This window comes from Phyllobates terribilis, unplaced genomic scaffold (assembly GCF_046119375.1).
Source record: "Phyllobates terribilis strain yellow unplaced genomic scaffold, ASM4611937v1 Scaffold_3__8_contigs__length_932513732, whole genome shotgun sequence".
Classification (NCBI taxonomy): Eukaryota; Metazoa; Chordata; class Amphibia; order Anura; family Dendrobatidae; genus Phyllobates; species Phyllobates terribilis.
The window spans coordinates 725201310-725225887 of NW_027362763.1; the positions used below are offsets into that span (position 1 = coordinate 725201310).

At 45.4% G+C, this 24578-nt stretch overlaps 1 protein-coding gene across 5 annotated transcripts in view; it reads right to left on the minus strand.

Moving 5' to 3' along the window:
• The window catches only part of MCFD2 (multiple coagulation factor deficiency 2, ER cargo receptor complex subunit), a 41302-nt gene extending 20847 nt beyond the window's left edge, over nt 1–20455 (minus strand). Inside the window, exons 1-2 of one of the 5 annotated variants that reach the window (XM_073672067.1) lie at nt 20338–20455; nt 20162–20203 (exon numbers count right to left, since the gene is read on the minus strand). In XM_073672067.1, coding sequence (XP_073528168.1) covers nt 20162–20187 — 26 coding nt within the window. In that variant the 5' untranslated portion in view covers nt 20188–20203; nt 20338–20455. Of the gene's footprint in view, nt 1–2979; nt 3112–4858; nt 4990–20161; nt 20204–20337 lie in introns of those variants that run through there. The other 4 variants (XM_073672069.1, XM_073672066.1, XM_073672072.1 and 1 more) reach the window with 4 other exon arrangements.
• Nucleotides 20456–24578: the final 4123 nt, after the last annotated feature.

Sequence of the window (24578 nt, forward strand, 5' to 3'; positions counted from 1 at the left end):
ATATTTTAAAACTGACATGTGTCACTTTATGTAGTAATAACTCAGGAATGCTTCAACTTATCCCATTGATTTTGAGATTGTTTTTTTGGAACACATAATACTTTATGATAATCGTGAATGTAGGTTGAGATGTTTTGCATTTATTTTTAAAAATATCAGAAATGTAACAAAAATGTAAAAAAAAATTGCAATTTTTAAACTTTGAATGATTTTCCCTTTAGTCCAGACAGTCAGACCACATAAAAACCTTAATAAATAACATTTCCCCTCATGTCTGCTTTACATCATCACCATTTATAAAGTGTTCTTTTATTTTGTTAACATTTTAGAAGGTTTAAAAATGTAGCGATAATTTTTCATTTTTTGAAGGAAATTTACAAAACTTATTTTTTAGGGACCTGTTAAGTTTTGAATTTTTGGGTGTCCTATATATTGGAAACCCACAAAAGTGATACCACTTTAAAAACTGCATGTATTCAAAATGGCTTTCAGGCAGTTTATTAACACTTCAGGTGCTTTTCAGGAATTAATGCGAAGTGACATGACAGGAATGAAAAAATGTATTTTTACCATCAATGTTTCTAACTTCTGAACAGGCCACTATAACTGTTAGACTTTAAGGCCATTATTTGGCCATGAATTGTCATGGCAAACATCAGGACCACACGATCAAGATCTCAGGGTGTCCATGGAGTTAAAGAGGAAGCCCCCACACTCTGTTAACCATCTAGATGCTGTAGTTACTATTGCCTGCAGTATTTAAGGGGTTAAACAGCCATGGTCAGGGCCAACACTAATCGTGGCTGATGCAGCAAGTTATCAGCTATAGTGTACAGCTGATATCTGCTGGATTGTCACCTGTTGGGGGAAGATAGCCTCTTATATTGCAGGTCAGTTTTAAGTCGCATTGGCGGTCATTAAAGAGTTAAAATAATTAGATCAGATTTGAGGTCATCTATGAAGGAGGATCTGATGGAGGCGATACTATTTCTCAGAGCAAATTCATAGACTGCACAAATGTTATTCAGTACGTTTTTGTTGAAAACTGTTTTTTCCCATTTACTGCATAGTGTATTGCATATTTACAATTTATTTTTTTCTGTTCTAAAGTTGTATTCCAATAAATATATTTTATGTTCTATCAAAATAGCTTGATTATTGTATCATAATGGTGATTAAAAGCCTAATGTTACCATTTTACTTCAGTAAACTTATCACTTAAACATGAGCCATGTATGAGGGAGTCGGAGTCGGACGTTTGGCTTACTGACTCCACAGCCCTGATGCTTACAGCAGACGAAGTATTAGCAGCCGGTCTGAGCCAAGGAGTAAATGCTGATTGAAGGATAAAACAGGAGTTTGCAGAGATGATTGCCAACTAAGAGAAATGGTTGATGAGATTAAGGGCACATTCAGACATTCATGCAAATCAGTCCGAGATCGAACCGCAATGTACAGTCTGGCCGCAGGTCTCCAGAACTGAGTGTGACAGCCTCATAGAAATATATGAAGCTGTCACACTCGGGGCGGCCAGTCCGTGCATTGCACTCTGATCTCGTTACGATTTGCCCAGATGTCTGAATGCACCCTAACTTCAAGGCACACGGTAACTGGATACAAAGCTTATTGAGTATTTAAAAGGCCTTAGGTGATAATGTCACTGGAGTTTGCCAGACAACTTCTGAAACCCAGCAGAGACCAAGAAGAAAGGGAGCAAGGCCCATCCCTTGAGCCGAGACAGGTTAGTAAAACCAGAGCTGTGAATTCAGTGTCCATTTTGTTGGAGTCAGAAAAGGAGTCGGTATAAAATGGACAGACTCCTAAAATATATAATAAATTGGGTTCCGTAGTACAATGCAGGATGTGCTGTATATGTTTTCTTAAGAATTTGGGAAAATTATGAAATGTCCTATAAATGTCTGTTCTAAGGATCTTGGCTTTTAGTTGAGATGAATCTGTGCTGCACTTTATGTACACGCTCAGTAGCGAGGCAGGGCTGTGGAGTTGGAAGTCAGGGAAATTGAGGAATCGGTGGTTTGGCTTATCGACTCCACAGCCCTGAGTAAAAGTAACACCAGATAGTAATAGATAGCAATATGTGAAATTTTTATTTTTTTATTTTATTTGTTTTAAATTATCAGAAATGTTTAAAGGTTACATTTAAAGGGAGCCTGTCAGATTCATTCTGCTTAAACCGCGGTCAGCATGAATCGCAGTGTGGCTACATGATTGCAGCAAGATATATTACGGAGATCAGACTAGTCCGGCTATTCCCAGCACTGCTGCAGATGAATGACAGGTCTCTCCCTATGTACACATGTTGGAGAGAACTGTCAATCACCTGTAGTCGACCTGGGGAGAGCTGTCTGGGGACAGAGCCGTACTAGTCACGTCTTTAGCCGGATCTTCAAAGTATATTTTCTCTAAAACGCTACAGCATGTCAGAGAATACTATACCTGGCTGCAATCCTGCAGCCAGGCTCTGATTTATGCTGCCCGTGGTTTAGGAAGCATGAATCGCTTGACGGGTTTTCTTTAACGTAAAAACCAATTAATACAATAGGTAATTTTCTGATCCCCCGAATGATACCCCGTTAATCACATTTAGCTCCTATCTAACCATAGATAGGGGCGGACATACCACCGATGCAGCTGCACGGGGTCCGGAGGTTGAGGGGCGCCCTTGCAGGCAGGTGCATACTGGCCATAGCAGCAGCCCACACAGCTGCTATGGAGACACTTCGTAAAGATTACAGGCGGGAGTGAAACGGCCGGTGTCAAGCAGCATGGGGCCCCTCTCACTCCCACCTGTAATCATTCTGATTACCCAGAGCCGGGGAGGAAGGGCTTCAAAAAGGGGGCGTATCCTGCAGGGAGAGAGAGCTGGCCAATGAACGCTTTCCCCAGCAGACTGGTGAGAGTGCTCACTGGCTGCAGCCTCTGGCTTCTGCATGGCACGTCCCAATGGTGAGTACTCACCTGTAGTCAGGGGCCCGGGCCACGCAGCACACAGGGGTGGGGATAACAGTGGAGGAAGAGCAGGAGTGACTGTGTGTATTCTGCTCCCTCCACTGTTCCTTGCAGCAGCATCTCACACAGAGAAGAGGTCGGGGGAGGAGGCTCACTGCACAGGACAGCAGGGCAGCAGCAGGGGCCTATCAGTACAGTCTCCATCCCCCACAGTAGTTTCTGCAGCCCTCTCCTTCTGATCTCTAACCTACACAGCTCATCTGAACACCTGATATAGAAGAGTAGTATTTGTGTATGCATATATGCGTGTTTATCTATGTGTATCTCTCTGCATGTATGTACAGTATATGTACAGTGTGTGTATACATGTGTGTACGGTATATGTGTATGCATATGTGTGTGTATACGGTGTGTGTGTCTGTATGTATGTAGTTTGTGTATGTACAGTTTGTGTATGTACAGTATGTGTGTGTATGTACAGTATATACAGTACAGACCAAAAGTTTGGACACACCTTCTCATTTAAAGATTTTTCTGTATTTTCCTGACTATGAAAATTGTACATTCACACTGAAGGCATCAAAACTATGAATTAACACATGTGGAATTATATACTTAACAAAAAAGTGTGAAACAACTGAAAATATGTCTTATATTCTAGGTTCTTCAAAGTAGCCACCTTCTGCTTTGATGACTGCTTTGCACACTCTTGGCATTCTCTTGATGAGCTTCAAGAGGTAGTCACCGGAAATGGTCTTCCAACAATCTTGAAAATGTACAATTTTCATAGTCATGAAAATACAGAAAAATCTTTAAATGAGAAGGTGTGTCCAAACTTTTGGTCTGTACTGTATATGTATGTGTGTGTATGTACGGTATGTGTGTGTATGTACAGTATGTGTATGTATGTACGGTATATGTACAGTATATGGGTATGTACAGTATATTTGTACGCACAGTATATGTATTTGTGTGTACGGTATATGTGTACAGTATGTATATAAGATGTGTGTTGTATGTGCGGTACATGTTTATGTATATGTGTGTATGTATCTCAGTGAAAAAATATAAATATTTTTTAGAGGTGTGGGGATGCCCAAATAGAACTTTTGCTATGGGGCCTGTGATTTCTATGTTCGCCCCTGCTTGCAGGGTGGCAAGAATGAGGGAAACCTTGCCTTTTGCAGGTAGCCCAAGACTCTGGAGGTCCCATTGCCAGATTGCCCTAATCATAAGCGGCATGCCGGGTACAGAGGGGGGCCCAGACACATTTCTTGCACAGGGGCCCCAAGCTGTCAGTGTCTGTCCCTGAACATAGATGATACTGGCCTCACTTATAGCTCCTCACGCAGATTTGCCCACATTTACCACTATGTTTTGCATTGTGCAACTGTCCCAGTGCAGCGCTCCCTGCCAGTGCACAAAGTAAATTCCAGGGTGGAGCTTTTAAAGGGAACCTTTGCAGAGCTGGCAACTCACCCAATTTATACCCATCATCCCAAATTACTTGGTCACCCAATCTCCACATCTGATCTCCCAGTAAATGTATGGCTAGGTAGCGAAGGCGCACAGGTATAGAACACACTTCCTGAGCACACAGAGGACTGTGTGTTGCAGCCGCACAATCCTGACCGCCATTGATCTCCATATTTACTGCCACAGTCAGTGACTAGACAGTGCTGAAGAGGTGATTGATCGTCAGCAGGTCTCTGAGGAAGCTTTTTCGAGATGGTCATTTTGGGGCATCTAGTGACAATACAGCCACCATTTCTGCCAATTGTCTCTCAAATTTCCTAGACTCCTGATTATCAAATTTGTCTAGTTATGCACTTACAAAAAAAATCAAGGGATACTTTAACATTATATTATTAGGTAGAAAATGCCATACCGGAGACTTGAAAACCCTGATGACAATCACTGCGATAGCTTGAAGTTGGGTAGTAAGTGTGCATGGAGCTAATCATTAAGTACTGTAACTTTCAGATAAGAGAAATCTAAAATCAACACAACCTTTGTGATTTAGTAGCAGCACATCCAACCGCTGAACAAATAACATGGTGACTGTGATGGGGACAAAGAGGATCACAAGTGTAATGATTCTCTCTAAAACCGCTACTTCCACACAAAAACTATAGAAAAGCATTTTCTTGCTGCCTTCAGCCACTACATCACCAAGTTAAAACTGCTTTTATTATATAAACCAGGCTAATAGTGCCAGACACTGTCCCTGTTCTCATGTTCTGTAACTTTAATCCACTCTCTTTTCGAACGGGTGTTTCCTCTTCATCGGCATTCTGCCAGCACTATAGGAGCTGAAACTTCCTTTTCTTTTCTTCCCAGAATGCCTTGCTTTTGCCATAGACCAATGGCTTGTCTGTCTTTAAATGAAATCGGGCTTCTCTCTTGCCTGTATGCAGTTTTACAGACAGCAGAGCACTAGACTGCTAGAAATGTTTCACACTTGACAGCAGGAGGTGGAAAGCAAGTTAGACAGACGGTGGCCGGCACTTTGGAATGATTTTTTGGGGGGGTAAAGCAACATATTTTGTCAAGTGATTTGCAGATTGTCTATACATCACACTTACCAAATGAGATCAAGTGATTGAAAGTAGGGGTACCATTTCATTAAAATTATCAGCAGTCTAAACAGAATAGGTGTCGGATGCCCGGGTGTGTGACCCTCTACACAGTTTGTGTCCTTGGCTTATAGAGTCACTCACAAGTTTGCAAATAATCTGACCCTGGTGAAGTCCTATTGGAGAAAATATCTCTGAGACTCCTTGGTGGGGCAGCTCTTTTGGAATGACTGCTACTTGGTACCCCCCTTATTTTATTTAAAGTTGTTATCTCAGAGATAATCTTTGTACATTTATGCCTGTCAGAGCAGCTCCAACTCGGGTTGACCTGGCAGATTAATGCTTAACGTGGACCGCCATTGATTTGAATTATGCATCACTTTTCTCTTACATAAAACAAGTAAAATATGAGATGTATTCTGAAGACATGTCACATCTTACTGTCATTATTCATTTCACTATTGGACTGGCTTACTAGAGTTCCCACGCATCCTCCATTGGGCCCAGACTCTAACACAACAATAGGCACCAAAAGTCCTGCAGAAGGCAAAACTATTTGGAACTGACTTTTGAGCCAACTTCTTGGCACTAGGATCCATTTCTCTAGAGCTGATAGCTAATAATCTAAGATTTTATTGATGAAATAAGTGGACTTATACATGTACTGTATGAATGGAGATTGAGCTCTTGGTCCACTCGTAGGCTAAACAAAAAGTCCAGTCTTATTTACCTACTATCCTATTGGCTGGTAATGCAGGATATTTGTATCACTATGCACCTGTAACGTGGCGCGGGGTGGTAGCCGTGGACAAGGCACTCGTCTGTTATGCCCTGGAACAATACATGAAGGTGAGGTCCTGGCTGGGTGTGTGGACTTGTGCCATGGGGTGCTATGCCCTTACAAGCAGCATGTTACCGATGACTTTGGTTGGCTAGGACCAGATGTTGAGGACTTCAAGGACGGAGACCACCAGTCAAGAATAAACTTTTTACTGAACGATAACTTGGAGGGGATTAGGTACAGTAGATAGCTTAATGAATGTTTCCTTCACAATACGGAGCATTTTCACACACAGTCTCAGCTCCTTTCTCTTAACTTGCTTGGTTTCTGTCTCCTCTAGTTCACCTGCCTTTACCATAACCCAGCTCAGTACCACAGTCCAGTAAGTGAGAGTCCTATTCTCAATCCTCAGTTCCGCGTCCTCTTAAGTAAACTAGTTTTGCTACTATCGCCGGTATATAGCCTCTCTGCTTCTGATGCCTTGGCACTCCCGCCTGGGGCACTCTCATTGTCTCATGTTCTCTGTCCCGTCCTGGCCCATTACCTCTCAGACTTATAAACTCAGGGCCGTACTGCTAAACGTCCTGTCCCAGGACCAATCTCCGGTTGGCCACTCTGTCCTTCTGTTAGTTTTCCTCTTTATTCAGGATCACGCTATCCCCTGCCTTGGTCTCCACTCACATCAGGGACACCCAAGTCACACAGATCTGCTGACTAGTCTGACCTTAGCTCTGCTTCTGTGGCATGCTGGGCCCTATCTGACTTCCTTACAGGAAACTATCTCTGTCCCTTCACCTTAAACCCCTCCCACTCTGTCCATCTCCTTACACAACTCAATGATTTCTAGGGAAGAAGCGTGACCCATGCAAATCTGCAAATCGCCTGAATTGACTGCAGATGCTGAAAGTGCATATTGTGGAGACACAGGTGCTTCTTGCAAGATCAAAAGTGCAAGGAAGGACTTTGTATCTACAAAAATGAAACGAAAGATGAAATATTCACCTTGCTTCATGAATAGGACATCTTTGGAGTGCACATCCTGAGAAGAAAGGGGCTTCAGCACTGGCATATTATTCCATCCGCCTCAAAATGTAAGGGCCCCATGCCCGTTAGACTAATGTCGGCCGAACCTGCCAATATCCACTGTTTCGGCCAGCAATCTAATGTGTATGGGGGCACCGGCCAACGATGGTCAGGGGAGAGGTCGATTGAGCGTGTCCAATTTGACTGCCGATTGTATTGTTCTCCCATAGATAAGCCATGAGCTGAAGGCTTTCTTACAAAGAATATAGTAGCTCGGCTGAACGAGCGCTCCTGTCTATGAGAGTGTTGACTGAGACGATGGTCAGCTGAACAATTGGCCAAAGCAGTGTTCGGCCAACAGCCATCTAATGTGTTTGGGGGTCTTTACACTGCACAGTGGCACTCCTGGCCACCTAACTCTACAGGGAATTGTTGCATGTCCAATTCAATTGAACTCCAATGGATCATAATCCTAGTGAAATGCCATCACCATACAGGATTGGAATACCCCTTCAGATGGAAGGAAAACCAAAACGTGATCAAAGCTTGAGGCAGGGAGTGCAAAGCAAAAAAATAAGAGGTTACAGGGGAGCTTCTGGTTAAGGAGGAGGAAAGCTAAAATTCTAACCCTCTTGTCTCGCACAGTTGCTTCACAAGCAGCCTTTTGTATTACGAGTCTGTTTTCTTTGGCTCAGCTTTGCCATCAGTACAATTTTCTTCTCAGGTCACTCCCTTCTAAACTTATTCCTAATCAAAACCCTTGTAAATCCGGACTGCCTTCTAGATAAATTAGTCCCATTGTCAGCAGCCACCGCTATGCGCGGTCTGTCCTTTCTCACGATATTAAATTATTGGAAGTGAAACCAGCGAGCGATCAATTTACCATTTAGCAGAACTTTGTGAAAGTCCTTCTAATCCACAGACGGAGGAGAAACGCTGGCATTTTGCTCAAGGCTTGGAGTTTAAATGACAAATTAGAAATAAGTAATTTTCTCTAATTCTTTTACATCGACCTGATCTGCACAGATCAGCAAAACTATGTGTGTTTGAGGCCAGGGACAAAGAAGACAAAGCTCAGCAAGCTAAGTAGTGTCCTCGGGTTTCAGCTATCTCTTGCCGGTGTTCGTAAGGCTTTAATGCCGGTATTGGTGACATGACGTCATGAATGCAATCCTGAAGTGAGCTGCACTGTTTGTCTATCAAACAATACTGTGTATTATGTGTCTGGAGTCCAGGCCATAATCACCATGTGACACCCTGCAAAGTTCCCTGCTTACTTAGTGCAAATGTTATGTCAAGATGGTAAGTTTCTTTCTTCACACAAGTAAAATCGGTAAACCTTTACTCATCCGGCTCCAGAATTTAAATATTTTTCTTCCCGTTTTTACATTATTTTCTTGCCATTATTGCTCATATTTATCAGAATAAGAACAAATTAAATATAATATTAATCCGTTCCTTCCCATCATCTTTACGAAACTTACATTTGTGAAGCTGGAATTTATATTACTGCTGGACAGCAGGGATCAGAGGGGATCGGAGATGACGCTAATTCTGGATGTTTAACCCCTAAGATCCAACAATCAATAGTGACTGCAGCATGTAAGCGGTTAGTCAGTAGGAGTGGGGCTCCTTCTGCCACTTGATGTTGCTACTTCCTGATCCCGAGGTCCTGATGGGTTGTCTGGGAGCTAGCGGCCTTAGATCTGCCATCTTTATACACCTATTACACCCTTCAATTATCACATGTCAAAAGAAAAGGTACATCACTCCAGGAATCAACCTTGAATGTCTATGGCTGAGTAGTGTTGAGCCACCCCCGTAGTGTTCGGGTTCGGTTCGTCGAACACCGGGATGTTCGTGGAACTGTTCGTCGAACTCCTTAGAACACTGTCGAACACCGTCGAACACCGTTAAAACCAATGGCAGGCAAACAAAAACACCTAGAAAACACCTTCAAAGGTGTTCAAAATCTGACAAACTGCTCAGAAGACACTCCCTTTAAAAAAGGCGGCCGGCAATTCAGCATCAGTACCTGACAATTTAGAACAGAAAGAATAGAGCATCACACATAGATTAGATAGATAGATACATGTCAGTCACATATACAAGAAGTACAGTGACAGTGTTGGTTACTGTACTTGTCATTTAGTGTTAAAGGATTTATTAAAAAAAATAATAGTGTTTTCATGCACCGTCTCTTTAAAAAAGCCGGCCGGCAATTCAACATCAGTACCCGACAATTTAGAAAAGAAAGAATAGAGCATCACACATAGATTAGATAGATAGAAACATGTCAGTCACATATATAATAAGTACAGTGACATTGTTGGTTACTGTACTTGTCATTTAGTGTTAAAATAAAGGATTTATTAAAAAAAAAAATTGGCGTGGGGTTCCCTGTAATTTTAGTCTCTAGCGGAGGTTAAGCAGACAGCTGGGGCAGATGTATGAAGCCTGGGAAGGGGGTAATACCCACAGAGCTTCCTGGGCTATTAATATCAGCCCCCAGCTGTCTGCCTAGCCTTTACTAGCTATTAAAATGGGGGACCCCCCAAAAAAATGACGTGGGGTCCCCCCTATTTTAATAGCTAGCAAAGGCTAGGCAGACAGCTGGGGGCTGATATTAATAGCCCAGGAAGGGTGCCATGAATATTGGCCCCCTCCCAGGCTAGAAACACCAGCCGTCAGCCGCCCCACAAATGGCGCACCCATAGGATGCGCCAATTCTGGCACTTAGCCTCGCTCTTCCCACTGCCCTGTAGCGGTGGCAGTGGGGTAATAGGGCTGGGGTTGATGTCAGCTTATAATGCCAGCTGACATCAAGCCCAGGTTAGTAATGGAGAGGCGTCTATAAGACACCCCCATTACTAACCCCATATCAAAGTTAAAAAAAAACACAAACACCTGGAATAAAGTCCTTTAATTGAAATAAACACACAATTCTTTAATGTTCTAAATTAAACCATACTTACCGTCACGCCCATTCCAGCTGAAGCCAATGATCTCCTGCAATAAAAGTAAAATAATAAACCAATCTCATCCTTACCTTTCCATGGTACCCAGGACGTCTCCAGCTCTGCTAAATTCACATGGGATGTTCGTGGAACTGTTCGTCGAACTCCTTAGAACACTGTCGAACACCGTTAAAACCAATGGCAGGCAAACAAAAACACCTAGAAAACACCTTCAAAGGTGTTCAAAAGCTGACAAACTGCTCAGAAGACACTCCCTTTAAAAAAGGCAGCCGGCAATTCAGCATCAGTACCCGACAATTTAGAGCAGAAAGAATAGAGCATCACACATAGATTAGATAGATAGATACATGTCAGTCACATATACAAGAAGTACAGTGACAGTGTTGGTTACTGTACTTGTCATTTAGTGTTAAAGGATTTATTAAAAAAAAATAATAGTGTTTTCATGCACCGTCTCTTTAAAAAAGCCGGCCGGCAATTCAACATCAGTACCCGACAATTTAGAAAAGAAAGAATAGAGCATCACACATAGATTAGATAGATAGAAACATGTCAGTCACATATATAATAAGTACAGTGACATTGTTGGTTACTGTACTTGTCATTTAGTGTTAAAATAAAGGATTTATTAAAAAAAAAAATTGGCGTGGGGTTCCCTGTAATTTTAGTCTCTAGCGGAGGTTAAGCAGATGGCTGGGGCAGATGTATGAAGCCTGGGAAGGGGGTAATACCCACAGAGCTTCCTGGGCTATTAATATCAGCCCCCAGCTGTCTGCCTAGCCTTTACTAGCTATTAAAATGGGGGACCCCCAAAAAAACGGCGTGGGGTCCCCCCTATTTTAATAGCTAGCAAAGGCTAGGCAGACAGCTGGGGGCTGATATTAATAGCCCAGGAAGGGTGCCATGAATATTGGCCCCCTCCCAGGCTAGAAACACCAGCCGTCAGCCGCCCCACAAATGGCGCACCCATAGGATGCGCCAATTCTGGCACTTAGCCTCGCTCTTCCCACTGCCCTGTAGCGGTGGCAGTGGGGTAATAGGGCTGGGGTTGATGTCAGCTTATAATGCCAGCTGACATCAAGCCCAGGTTAGTAATGGAGAGGCGTCTATAAGACACCCCCATTACTAACCCCATATCAAAGTTAAAAAAAAACACAAACACCTGGAATAAAGTCCTTTAATTGAAATAAACACACAATTCTTTAATGTTCTAAATTAAACCATACTTACCGTCACGCCCATTCCAGCTGAAGCCAACGATCTCCTGCAATAAAAGTAAAATAATAAACCAATCTCATCCTTACCTTTCCATGGTACCCAGGACGTCTCCAGCTCTGCTAAATTCACATGACACACTGGATCGCAGCCGAAAGCTGCCATCCAGCTTGCCATGCCGCAGACACTGAGAAGCGCAGGCATGCTTGCGCTCCTCAGTGTCTGGCTGTGACGGCATCCAGATGAGCCGAGTTCATGTCCAATGAACTCAGCTCACCTCATGCACGTCAGTGACAGCGTGGGAGAATTCTCCTGCGCTTGCGGTGAGCATGAGAGAATTCTCCTGCGCTCACGGCAAGCGCAGGAGAATTCTACCATGCTGTCAGTGACGTGCATGAGGTGAGCTAAGTTCATGACTCAGCTCACCTCAGCTCACCTCATGCAGAGAATTCTCTCACACTCACCGCATGCACAGGAGAATTCTCCCACACTGTCAGTGACGTGCATGAGGTGAGCTGAGTTCATTGGACATGTCCAATGAACTCAGCTCACCTTATGCACGTGTGGCGCCCCTGAGGGTTCGACCGCTACAGGGATGTTGCACTTCTCTAGTGGAGTGTGGTGTTCCTCCTCTGAGGTAAGGACAGTGTGATAGTCGTGACCCAACCTTTTGCATCCAACACCACATTTCTCCACCAGAGGGAGCTAGTATGCACTAGGTGCTGCTCCCCTGGTTACAGGGAGACTGGGGAACCAAGAGTTAGGGGAACCAGTTAGTGGGTGAGGGTGGAGGACTTACAAGTTAGTTACACTTTAAATTTCATATTTAATTAAAAGCCATCTTGGTTCTTGGTCCTTGTTAGTTAGTTGGTCGTACTGTGCTGTCAAATACTGTGTGTAATGTGACCTCCCTCCGGGAGCGCAGCTCCTGTGTGGGCCTGCAACGGCAAGGGACACAGCCCTCGTACCCTGGCCTTGGGACGAGAGGTAGGTTGAAGACAAGGAATGTCTCAACCCGGCCAAGGACCAGGATCAAGAAGGCCCAGAGCTTAAGAGTGTGGCTCCAGAGCAAATGGATCCCAGGCAGGATGCAGACGGAGCAGTGTACGCCACCTGTCCTCGCCATGCTGATATATTCAGAGGGACTCCGGCTGCAAAAGGGGTACCGGCCCCCGACCTTGCTACTCTATGTCCTGGTTGGGGAAGCCCGGTAGGCCCAGAGGATCCCACCGGGTATCGGACGGAGCGGAGCTGCCACCCGTACCCTTGTTCTGAGAGGAGCTCAGAGGGAGACCCGGCCTATTTGCGCACACACGGACAGGAAAGGATTCGGTCTGTAGGTCAGGAAAACTCTGCAGTAGGGTCCCCACTGAATGCTGGACTTACTCGGAGGTTGTCGGACCCCCGTCCCTGGTAACCGCAGGACTCCGCGGGGAGCAGGGAGTCGCCTTCCTTTGCCATCTATGTGAGTAAAGCCTTGGAAGTTCACCCCTATGGCCTCCGGACTGTTTATTCTGCGCCATACCGCGGGACGCGGCGCCCGTCTCCCTCTACTACTACCCCCATCCTCCTGTCCCTCTGCCCTGAGGCCTTGCTCTGCCTGTGGGGAGAAGTAAGAACTTTTGCCGCCATGACACCATGCCTCAGCGGACTGCAGCGGCGCTGGTAGCCCTTCACCAGGCACCACAGGTGGCGTAATCGTTAACCAACCACTCAACCCGGATAAGCCCACACCATCTCCTTTTAATGTGACGGCCCTGAGCACGGGTCGGGTCCGGCCCACGGCTGCATCCCATCTCTCCATCACAGGACCTGATACCGAGTCCCCCATCACCCAGGGTAAACTAAAAGGGCTTCCACCGGAGAGGACGACACAAATCTGGCGTAGTCGGCAGGATCTCGTGCCCGCAGCAACGGAGAAGAGTGCCCATTGCTACCGGGTACTGCGCGCCTTTCTAAACAGACTGTCGCCTTTTCACCTAAAATGGCGCCCACCCAAGAAGAACAGACGCCATAATGCGAGGAAAGGACAGCGTCTCAGCACCTCCTATCGTGGGCCTGGCTCCCCAATGGCGCCAAAAGAGAAGACCGCCCCTTCAATTAGAGACTGTCCGCGAGGTAGTATCCATAACCCCAGAGGGGACGTCGGGCCTGCAGCCTTAGAGCCGCCCCAAAAAGAGGTGGAGACGAAGAGGTGCAGCCATTTTTTCCAGTTCCAGCATTGTCACCACGAGCTGCGACTATGGATGCCGGTGGAGACAGAGACAGATTCCTCCCACACCTGGGAGTCCCTGCGGTCCCCAGCTACGGACCGGGCAACCTGGCCCGGGAGTTCATGGAGGCGGCTGCGCGGCAGCAGGAGGAGCAGCGGCGGAGGAGTGAGGCCTTTACCCAAGGAGCGGCGGCCCAAGAAGAAGAGTCCCTGGAGGGCGCCTGCGGCCTAGGACCGGGTGAGTCTAAAGCCCTTACCCCGGCCGCGGAACAAACCGAGCTCCTCCTGGACCTGTGGTCCGAGTGCCGGCTCCCAGGCGCGGTATCCTGGGAGGAAGCCTTCTCTGCAGAGCTCCAAACTGCCGCCATGTCCGGAGACCTCCGTGGTCTTTCACCTCCCATCCCAGAGGAACCTGGATCTGCATGGGGATCCACGGCCCCCAACCCGGAATGGTCCACGTACTCGGGCCTGCTGCAGCAACCACTAACGCCGCTTCCGGCCCCCACAGTTACCTGCCCGGCGGCAGAAGAGTGGGCCTGGGACAACCAGGGAGGCAACCTAATGGGCTTCCCCAGGGAGACCCGAGCTGAAGCTCAGAGGAGGAGCGAATACTGCCTCCAACAAATTCAGCAGCTGAGTCGGGAGCAGCAGGAACGGGAGCTCCGCTGCGAGCAGCTTCAAGTTAGGGCCAAAGCTGCAAAGTCCAGGGCCCACCAGAGGGAGGCGTCCAACCCAAGCCCCCGTGAAGAAGGGCAGGTGGTCCGCTTCCACCGTGAGGCAGGATGGGGCTTCATAAGGAGTCCCGGGCTGGAGCAGGACGTCTTCTTTAACCGTCGTGACGTTGAGCCCCAGCTCAAAAAGGGACACCCTGGCCGGAGCCTCGCTGTGGGCGACGTGGTCACGTACACCCGCCACAATGGAGTGTGAGGCTGGTATGCCCTGGATATCCATAAAGTGTCCAGAAGCGAAGCCCCTGCGCACTCACCTGTGGAGGGCCGGCTAGCCTCCGTCGGGAGGAATGAGCCCTTTCCCCGGCGGGAACACATGGACTGAGCAGCCCCCGGCTGCTGTTACAGTTAAGTTGAATTGGTTGTTTTGCTCCATTATGTTTATTCCGGTTTTCTAGAGACATGTGTCCCTGCGGACTGGCAGCAGACAGACTCTTTCTATTGTAAATAGTTTGCATCTCTTTAGGTGCTCCATATTGGTTTTATACAAAAAACGCGTATATTTCTACCTCAAGACCTCAGAAGAAAAACCTGTCAGGGTGGCTCTGTGGGAGGTCCAACTCGGGATCTTCATGCCCTGCAGCCACCCCAGGGCCCACGTTGAGGGTTTAGGGCAGGTCCCTCGCACTTCTGAACTGACTCTGCGTCTTTGCACTTTTACCTGTTTGCACAAATGTCTCTGGAAAAATGCTAGCACTTTTATAATTTTATACTTTTGTAATTTTATATGTAACCTGTTATGCAACGTTTAAGAAAATGTGCCTCCCATAAAGGAAAGAAAGTTCATGTTAATATTAAAAAGAAAATTTCCTGGGTGTTACTTCTTTTGCAGCCCGCGGATGTGCTGTGTTTTACCAGGGGGGAATGTGACGCCCCTGAGGGTTCGACCGCTACAGGGATGCTGCACTTCTCTAGTGGAGTGTGGTGTTCCTCCTCTGAGGTAAGGACAGTGTGATAGTCGTGACCCAACCTTTTGCATCCAACACCACATTTCTCCACCAGAGGGAACTAGTATGCACTAGGTGCTGCTCCCCTGGTTACAGGGAGACTGGGGAACCAAGAGTTAGGGGAACCAGTTAGTGGGTGAGGGTGGAGGACTTACAAGTTAGTTACACTTTAAATTTCATATTTAATTAAAAGCCATCTTGGTTCTTGGTCCTTGTTAGTTAGTTGGTCGTACTGTGCTGTCAAATACTGTGTGTAATGTGACCTCCCTCCGGGAGCGCAGCTCCTGTGTGGGCCTGCAACGGCAAGGGACACAGCCCTCGTACCCTGGCCTTGGGACGAGAGGTAGGTTGAAGACAAGGAATGTCTCAACCCGGCCAAGGACCAGGATCAAGAAGGCCAGAGCTTAAGAGTGTGGCTCCAGAGCAAATGGATCCCAGGCAGGATGCAGACGGAGCAGCGTACGCCACCTGTCCTCGCCATGCTGATATATTCAGAGGGACTCCGGCTGCAAAAGGGGTACCGGCCCCCGACCTTGCTACTCTATGTCCTGGTTGGGGAAGCCCGGTAGGCCCAGAGGATCCCACCGGTTATCGGACGGAGCGGAGCTGCCACCCGTACCCTTGTTCTGAGAGGAGCTCAGAGGGAGACCCGGCCTATTTGCACACACACGGACAGGAAAGGATTCGGTCTGTAGGTCAGGAAAACTCTGCAGTAGGGTCCCCACTGAATGCTGGACTTATTCGGAGGTTGTCGGACCCCCGTCCCTGGTAACCGCAGGACTCCACGGGGAGCAGGGAGTCGCCTTCCTTTGCCATCTATGTGAGTAAAGCCTTGGAAGTTCACCCCTATGGCCTCCGGACTGTTTATTCTGCGCCACACCACGGGACGCGGCGCCCGTCTCCCTCTACTACTACCCCCATCCTCCTGTCCCTCTGCCCTGAGGCCTTGCTCTGCCTGTGGGGAGAAGTAAGAACTTTTGCCGCCATGACACCATGCCTCAGCGGACTGCAGCGGCGCTGGTAGCCCTTCACCAGGCACCACAGGTGGCGTAGTCGTTAACCAACCACTCAACCCGGATAAGCTCACGCCATCTCCTTTTAATGTGATGGCCCTGAGCACGGGTCGGGTCCGGGCCACGGCTGCATCCCATCTCTCCATCACAGGACCCGATACCGAGTCCCTCATCACCCAGGGTAAACTAAAAGGGCTTCCACCGGAGAGGACGTCACACACGTCACTGACAGCGTGGGAAAATTCTCCTGCGCTTGCCGTGAGCGCAGGAGAATTCTCTCACGCTCGCCGCAAGCGCAGGAGAATTTTCCCACGCTGTCAGTGACGTGCATGAGGTGAGCTGAGTTCAGTGGACATGAACTCGGCTCATCTGGATGCCGTCACAGCCAGACACTGAGGAGCGCAAGCATGCCTGCGCTTCTCAGTGTCTGCGGCATGGCAAGCTGGATGACAGCTTTCGGCTGCGATCCAGCCTATCATGTGAATGTAGCAGAGCTGGAGCCGTCCTGGGAACCATGGAAAGGTAAGGATGAGGTTGGTTTATTATTTTACTTTTATTGCAGAAGACATTGGCTTCAGCTGGAATGGGCATGATGGTAAGTATGGTTTAATTTAGAACATTAAAGAATTGTGTGTTTATTTCAACTAAAGGACTTTATTCTGGGTGTTGTATTTTTTTTAAATACTTTACTAGAAATTCATGGCGGTCATGTCTAATATTGGCGTGAACCCATGAATTTCGGGCTTAGGGCCAGCTGATAATACCAAGCTGGCCCTAACCCCTTTATTACCCAGTGAGCCACCGCACCAGGGCCCTGGATGAGTTGGGTACAGCGCCAGAAGATGGCGCTTCTATGAACGCGCCATTTTCTGGGGTGGCTGCGGACTGCAATTTGCAGCGGGGGGGTGCCCAGAAAGCTTGGGCCTCCCTGCGCTGCGGATTCCAGCCCCCAGCTGCCTAGTTGTACCTGGCTGGACACAAAAATAGGGCGAAGCCCCACATCTTTTTTTTTTTAATTTATTTCATGAAATTCACGAAATAATAATAAAAAAGGGCTTCCCTATATTGTTGTGTCCGGCCAGGTACAAATAGGCAGCTGGTGGTTGGGGGCAGCCCGTTCCTGCCTGCTGTACCTGGCTGGACACAAATATAGTGCGAAGCCCCACGTCAATTTTTTTTTAATTATTTCATGAAATTCATGAAATAATTAAAAAAAGGGCTTCCCTGTATTTTTGTTTCCAGCCAGGTACAAATAGGCAGCTGGTGGTTGGGGGCTGCCCATTCCTGCCTGCTGTACCTGGCTGGACACAAAAATAGGGCGAAACCCCACGTCAATATTTTTTTAATTATTTCATGAAATTCATGAAATAATTAAAAAAAAAAATACGTGGGGCTTCGCCCTATATTTGTGTCCAGCCAGGTACAGCAGGCAGGAATGGGCAGCGTGGGAAAATTCTCCTGCGCTTGCCGTGAGTGTGAGAGAATTCTCCTGCGCTCACGGCAGTGTGTCATGTGAATGTAGCAGAGCTGGAGACGTCCTGGGAACCATGGAAAGGTAAGGATGAGATTGGTTTATTATTTTACTTTTATTACAGGAGATAGTTGGCTTCAGCTGGAATGGGCGTGATGGTAAGTATGGTTTAATTTAGAACATTAAAGAATTGTGTGTTTATTTCAATAAAAGGACTTTTATTCTGGGTGTTTGTGGTTTTTTTTTTAACTTGGGGTTAGTAATGGGGGTGTCTTATAGACACCTCTCCATTACTAACCTCGGCTTGATGTCAGCTGGCATTATAAGCTGACATCAACCCCAGCCCTATTACCCCACTGCCACCGCTACAGGGCAGTGGGAAGAGCGAGGCTAAGTGCCATAATTGGCGCGTCCTATGGGTGCGCCATTTCTGGGGCGGCTGACGGCTGGTGTTTCTAGCCTGGGAGGGGGCCAATATTCATGGCACCCTTCCTGGGCTATTAATATCAGCCCCCAGCTGTCTGCCTAGCCTTTGCTAGCTATTAAAAAAAAATGATGTGGGGTCCTCCATTTTAATAGCTAGTAAAGGCTAGGCATTCAGCTGGGGGCTGATATTAGTAGCATGGGAAGCTCCATGGGTATTACCCCCTTCCCAGGCTTCAAACATCTGCCCCAGCTGTCTGCTTAACCTTCGCTAGAGACTAAAATTATGGGGAACCCCGCGCCAATTTTTTTTTTTACTAAATCCTTTATTTTAACACTAAATGACAAGTACAGTAATCAACACTATCACTGTACTTATTATATATGTGACTGACATGTTTCTATCTATCTAATCTATGTGTGATGCTCTATTCTTTCTGTTCTAAATTGTCGGGTACCGATGTATGCCGCTGCTGAATTGCCGGCTTTTCATGTTTCACTGTGAGCACTGTTCCCATGAATTTGGGCAACCACTGTAATGCCACAACCACCATGGCTGTGACATTACAGTGAGTGGCAGACAATCCCTGCATAATGTGAAAAAATCCAGCTACGCTTTTGGTGCACGAACAGTTATCGAACATAACCTCGAACAGCCGAATTTTTTGCAAATCGTTCGCATTCGTCGAACGACTCGAACACCGCCCAAAACAGCTCGAATTTGAGATTGGCGAACAGTTCTAGTCGAACACCGCTCATCTCCATTGCTGAGCACTTGCACTTTATATATCCATTGTTGATAGATTTTCATTATGAGGCAGTAGCTTTCATTTAAAGAGATTACCATTAATCTTTGGCCCCACTATTGTAGTGGAGACGCATTGAAGATCTGCATAATGTCGCTGTTTTTTGAATCTGTTAATTTATATCATCTTGAAGCTCAACTATTCAGTAACTGGATGGATCCCTACCTATAAAGCCCTGTGTAGCTGACATTATATTTTCCTGCTTAATTTTAATTTTTCGTTAATAATTTTAATCTTGATCTAATAAAATATTGGGATTTTATATTCTTTGTCTCAGACTCCATTATACCCACTAATATCGCCTTCAGTGGGTAATGGGTTAGACCTATTACACCCCACCAGAAACAAGGCAAGATAAGGCCTTAGATATGTCACATACTGAAGCGCAGTTTCTCACCATGCATTCATGGTTTGAACATTATGCCGGCACTGTGAGAGAGAGCACTTCCGGCTGCCCATATATATGATGACCTATTACACCCTACCAGAAACAAGGCCTTAGATATGTCACATACTGAAGCGCAGTTTCTCACCATGCATTCATGGTTTGAAAATTATGCAGGCACTGTGAGAGAGAGCACTTCCGGCTGCCCATATATATGATGACATATACATTGTGGAAAAGTCTGATCAGGGGAAAATCATGTGCATAGTGTATGGCACATAGATTGGGACGTCACCGGAGGTAAGGGCCGAGCCTCACATGATCAGTGAACATGTAATTATTAAGGTATATTAAAAATATTAACTTTTTCAAATTCACACAATGAGTTGTGCTTTAGTGAGACAAGGGCAATCTTGTGACAAAACTTGTCTTACATCATTGCTGCAAGGTAGGCCAGTGAAAAAATTGAATAATCTTATCCTAGAATATGTTTGATACATTTGGTGCATTTTAAGACTATCCAGACTAAGTTTACTCTGTCTTAAAGTCAAGTTTAATAAATATACCAGTGTGTTATAAGGTGGACATTCACAACAAAAGAGTCCTAACCACAAAGAATATGGTCATACGCACAATGTAGAAGAAAAGAGTAGCTCCATCACTTTTCTAAAAATTCTGTGAATAAAAAAGAAGATGTATTTAGAAAATAAAATTTAGCAGTACAAAATAAAAGAAAAAACATGTTGCAGGAGATTGTTACGAGTTCCAAACATAAACTCCAGGGTTATTAGTCATAATTTATAATTTACCTTTAGCTGCAGATTCTGTGGCTGCACAGAAAACAGGACGCTGCAGGAGAGGGGATCCAGCTGTCCAAGAATTCCCATAAAGAAGGCTTAGCTTGGTTTCAGACATCCAATGTTTGTGTCGGGACTGCAATGTCCAAACCGGTCATTGATCTTTTGACCTGAACTCAATAGTCTCATACAGCGGGTGAAATAAGTATTGAACCCATCACCAATTTTCTAAGTAAATATATTTCTGAAGGTGCTGTTGGCATGAAATTCTCACCAGATGTTAGTAACAACCAATCCAATCCACACAGGCAAAGAAATCAAACCATAGAGATGCCCACAAATTAAGTTATGTGTGATAATGAGAAATGACACAGGGAAACAGTATTGAACACATGAAGAACGAGAGGTGCAAAAAGCCAAGGAAAGTCATGACACCAGCTGAAATCTATCAGTAATCAGAAAGAAATCCTGCCACTTAGTGAAAAATAATATCAGCTGGTTCAACTGATGGCCTATAAAATATGTCTCATCACCAAGGTGGCACATAAGAAACATCTCATGATGGGTAAAACCAGTGAGCTGTGTCAATACCTTCGCAACCTTATTGTTAGAAAACATACTATTGTATTCTTTACAGAAGAATTTCTAAGCTACTGAAGCCCCGTTGAAGTCATAATCCAGAAGTGGAAAGAACATCATTTCCCCCATGACCAGGTGCTCCCCGCATGATTTTAGACAGAGGAGAGAAAAGAATTATCAGAAGAGTTGTCCAAGAGCTAAGGACCACCTGTGGAGAGCTACAGAAAAATATGGAATCAGCAGGTACAATTGTTTCAAATAAAACTATAAGTAAAGCTCTCAACCTCCATGGCCTGTATGCACGCTCGCTCACCACACAAGACTCCATTGCTGAACAAAAACATGTTCAAGCGTATTTAAATTTTGCTCAACAACATTTAGACAAGCCTGTAAAATACTGGGAGACTATAGTCTGGTCAGATGAGACCAAAATTGAACTCTTTGGATGCCATAATACACACTTCGTTAGGAGGCCCAAAGGCATGGTATATTACCCCAAGAACAACACATCAGTTTGGAGGTGGGAACATCATGGTGTGGAACAGTTTTTCCGCATAAGCCACTGGCAAACTTCATATGATTCAAGGAAGGACGAATAGACAAATGTACCGAGACATTCTTGAAAAACTCTGCTGCCATCTACCGAGGGTAGACATTTCAGCAAGACAATGATCGCAAACATCCAGCCAAGGAAACTCTCAATTGGTTTCAGAGAAAGAAAACAAAGCTGCTAGAATGGCCCAGCCGATCACCTGACCTGAATCTAAGAGAAATTTTATGAAAGGAACAAAACCTCAGAGTTCATAGAAGGAGCCCACAAAAGCTTCAGGATTTGAAAAGTGTTTGTGTGGAAGATTGGGCCAAAATCACAGCTGAGCAATGCATGCGACTAGTTTCTCCATACAGGAGGCGTCTTGAAGCTGTCATCACCAACAAAGGCTTTTGTATGAAGTATTACATTTCCGTAAGCGTGATCAATACTTTTCCCAGTGTCATTTTCCATTATTACACATAATATAATTTATGGACATCTATGGTTTGATTTCTTTGCCTGTGTGGATTGGATGGGTTGTGGTGAAAATTTCATGTCAATTTCACCTTTAGAAATATATTTACTTCATAAATTGGTGACGTGTTTAATACTTTTTTCACCCGCTGTATATTCCTATGAGGCTGTAGAAGTTTGGGTCAGTAAACTTTGCGGTCCGTACAAAAAACATGAATGTCTGACTGAAAAAATTCAAAACTGGCGTTCACAGAATGCTGCCTCTCCTGTTTGGGCCTCTGAACTGACACTGGATAATCATGGTGGCGTGCTCATAGTGATAGTGCGGGTGCGCACACAAGGGCTGCGGGTGTATACACTTCCGGGTGTAGTGAGCGGTGGCCACAAACAGGCAGGAGTCAGACGTCAGAGTGCGGCCTCACCTGTTGTGCGTGCACTCACACTGACACTATAAGGGAGCCGCTGAGATTATCTAGTGTCAGTGCACAGGCACAAAAAGGAGAACCAGCGTTCGATTTGGGCATTAGAAACAAGTCAATCAATGTGAGATACCAGCTTTATTATGCAAGTAGGAGAGAGTGACAGTGCACTAAGGCATAAGCCACGCTAAGGGTTCACTCTTACTTGCATATCAAATAAAAGTTGATTTTTAATTTACTATAATGTGAACAGGGGAGGAAGTATCTAAGGTCTTAGGGAGGGCAGAGAAAACTAGCTACAGGTAATGAGGAAAGCACTTGAAGAGGAAATGCGTACAGTAATTAGAACTTTTCTGATAAATTAAACTAAGTGAAGACAGCAGCATCCTGGATACACAAAGATATAATATCCAGCCTATATTACAGGGAGACACATTCCCATAAATCTGAAAGTTGGATCAAACTGCAAACTTCATATTAGGGGGTCTGAATGGAGGAAAGATGACTGTAGACTGAAACTTAGTGCAATTTTATTAATTAAAGGTAACATTTCAAAAGTGTCCATAGTCTTTAAGATGACAGTAGGCCCCTTAACGACTGGGTGCTTGTGCAGCTGAACAAGTTGCACATACAGTGTGTCTGCTCCTAATTCTTACAGAACTGTATTAAGCATTGCTTCTAGTGGAAAATGGCTCCCCTTTAACACACGATTCATGATGCACAGATATGGCAGAGAAATATAGGTATAGTACAATGCCAAAGATTTCACTTACTTCTTACATTACATGAGTGATATCTATTGTAAATTCTACAACAGCTCAAAAACCGGAGAATCCTCACAGCGCACAATGGTGTCATGGGGGGAGTCAAAAGTTTTAATTTTATATCGGACAGTGTAGTCCTCCATACAGTATAATGGGCCCCACATAGTCCTCCATACAGTATAATGGGCCTCACATAGTCCTCCATACAGAATAATGGCCCCACATAGTCCTCCATACAGAATAATGGGCCTCACATAGTCCTCCATACAGTATAATGGGCTCTACATAGTCCTCCATACAGTATAATGGGCCGCACATAGTCCTCCATACAGTATAATAGGCCTCACATAGTCCTCCATACAGTATAATGGGCCTCACATAGCCCTCCATACAGAATAATGGGCCTCACATAGTCCTCCATACAGTATAATGTGCCCCACATAGTCCTCCATACAGTATAAAGGGCCTCACATAGTCCTCCATACAGTATAATGGGCTCCACATAGTCCTCCATACAGAATAATGGACCCCATATAATGCTCCATACAGAATAATGGGCCCCATATAATGCTCCATACTGAATAATGGGCCCCACATAGTCCTCCATACAGAATAATGGACCCCATATAATGCTTCATACAGATTAATGGACCCCATATAATGCTCAATACAGAATAATGAGCCCCATATATTGCTTCATACAGAATAATGGACCCCATATAATACTCCATACAGTATAATGGACCCATATAATGCTTCATACAGATTAATAGACCCCATATAATGCTTCGTACAGAATAATGGACCCCATATAATGCTTCATACAGATTAATGGACCCCATATAATGCTTCATACAGATTAATGGACCCCATATAATGCTCCATCCAGAATAATGGACCACATATAATGCTTCATACAGATGAATGGACCCCATATAATGCTTCGTACAGAATAATGGACCCCATATAATGCTTCATACAGATTAATGGACCCCATATAATGCTTCATACAGATTAATGGACCCCATATAATGCTCCATCCAGAATAATGGACCACATATAATGCTTCATACAGATGAATGGACCCCATATAATGCTCCATACAGAATAGACCCCATATAATGCTCCATACAGAATAGGCCCCATATATTGCTCCATACAGAATGGGCCCCATATAATGCTCCCTACATAATGGACCCTATATAATGCTCCTTACATAATTGGCCCTTTATAATGCTCCCTACATAATGGGCCCTATATAATGCTCCATACATGAATGGGCCCCATATAATGCTGTGTACAGGAAAAACAAAATCAAATACTTACCTCTCCTCGTTCCTCACTGGCGGCAGGTCACGACTCCTCAGCGTCGTGGTCTTCCCACTCTCTGCCCTGTGACACTCATAGAAGAGGGTGCGCTAAAGTGACGTCATCACGCCCTCTGCCCTGAGACGTCACAAGTCAGCAGACGCGGAAGAAGCTAGA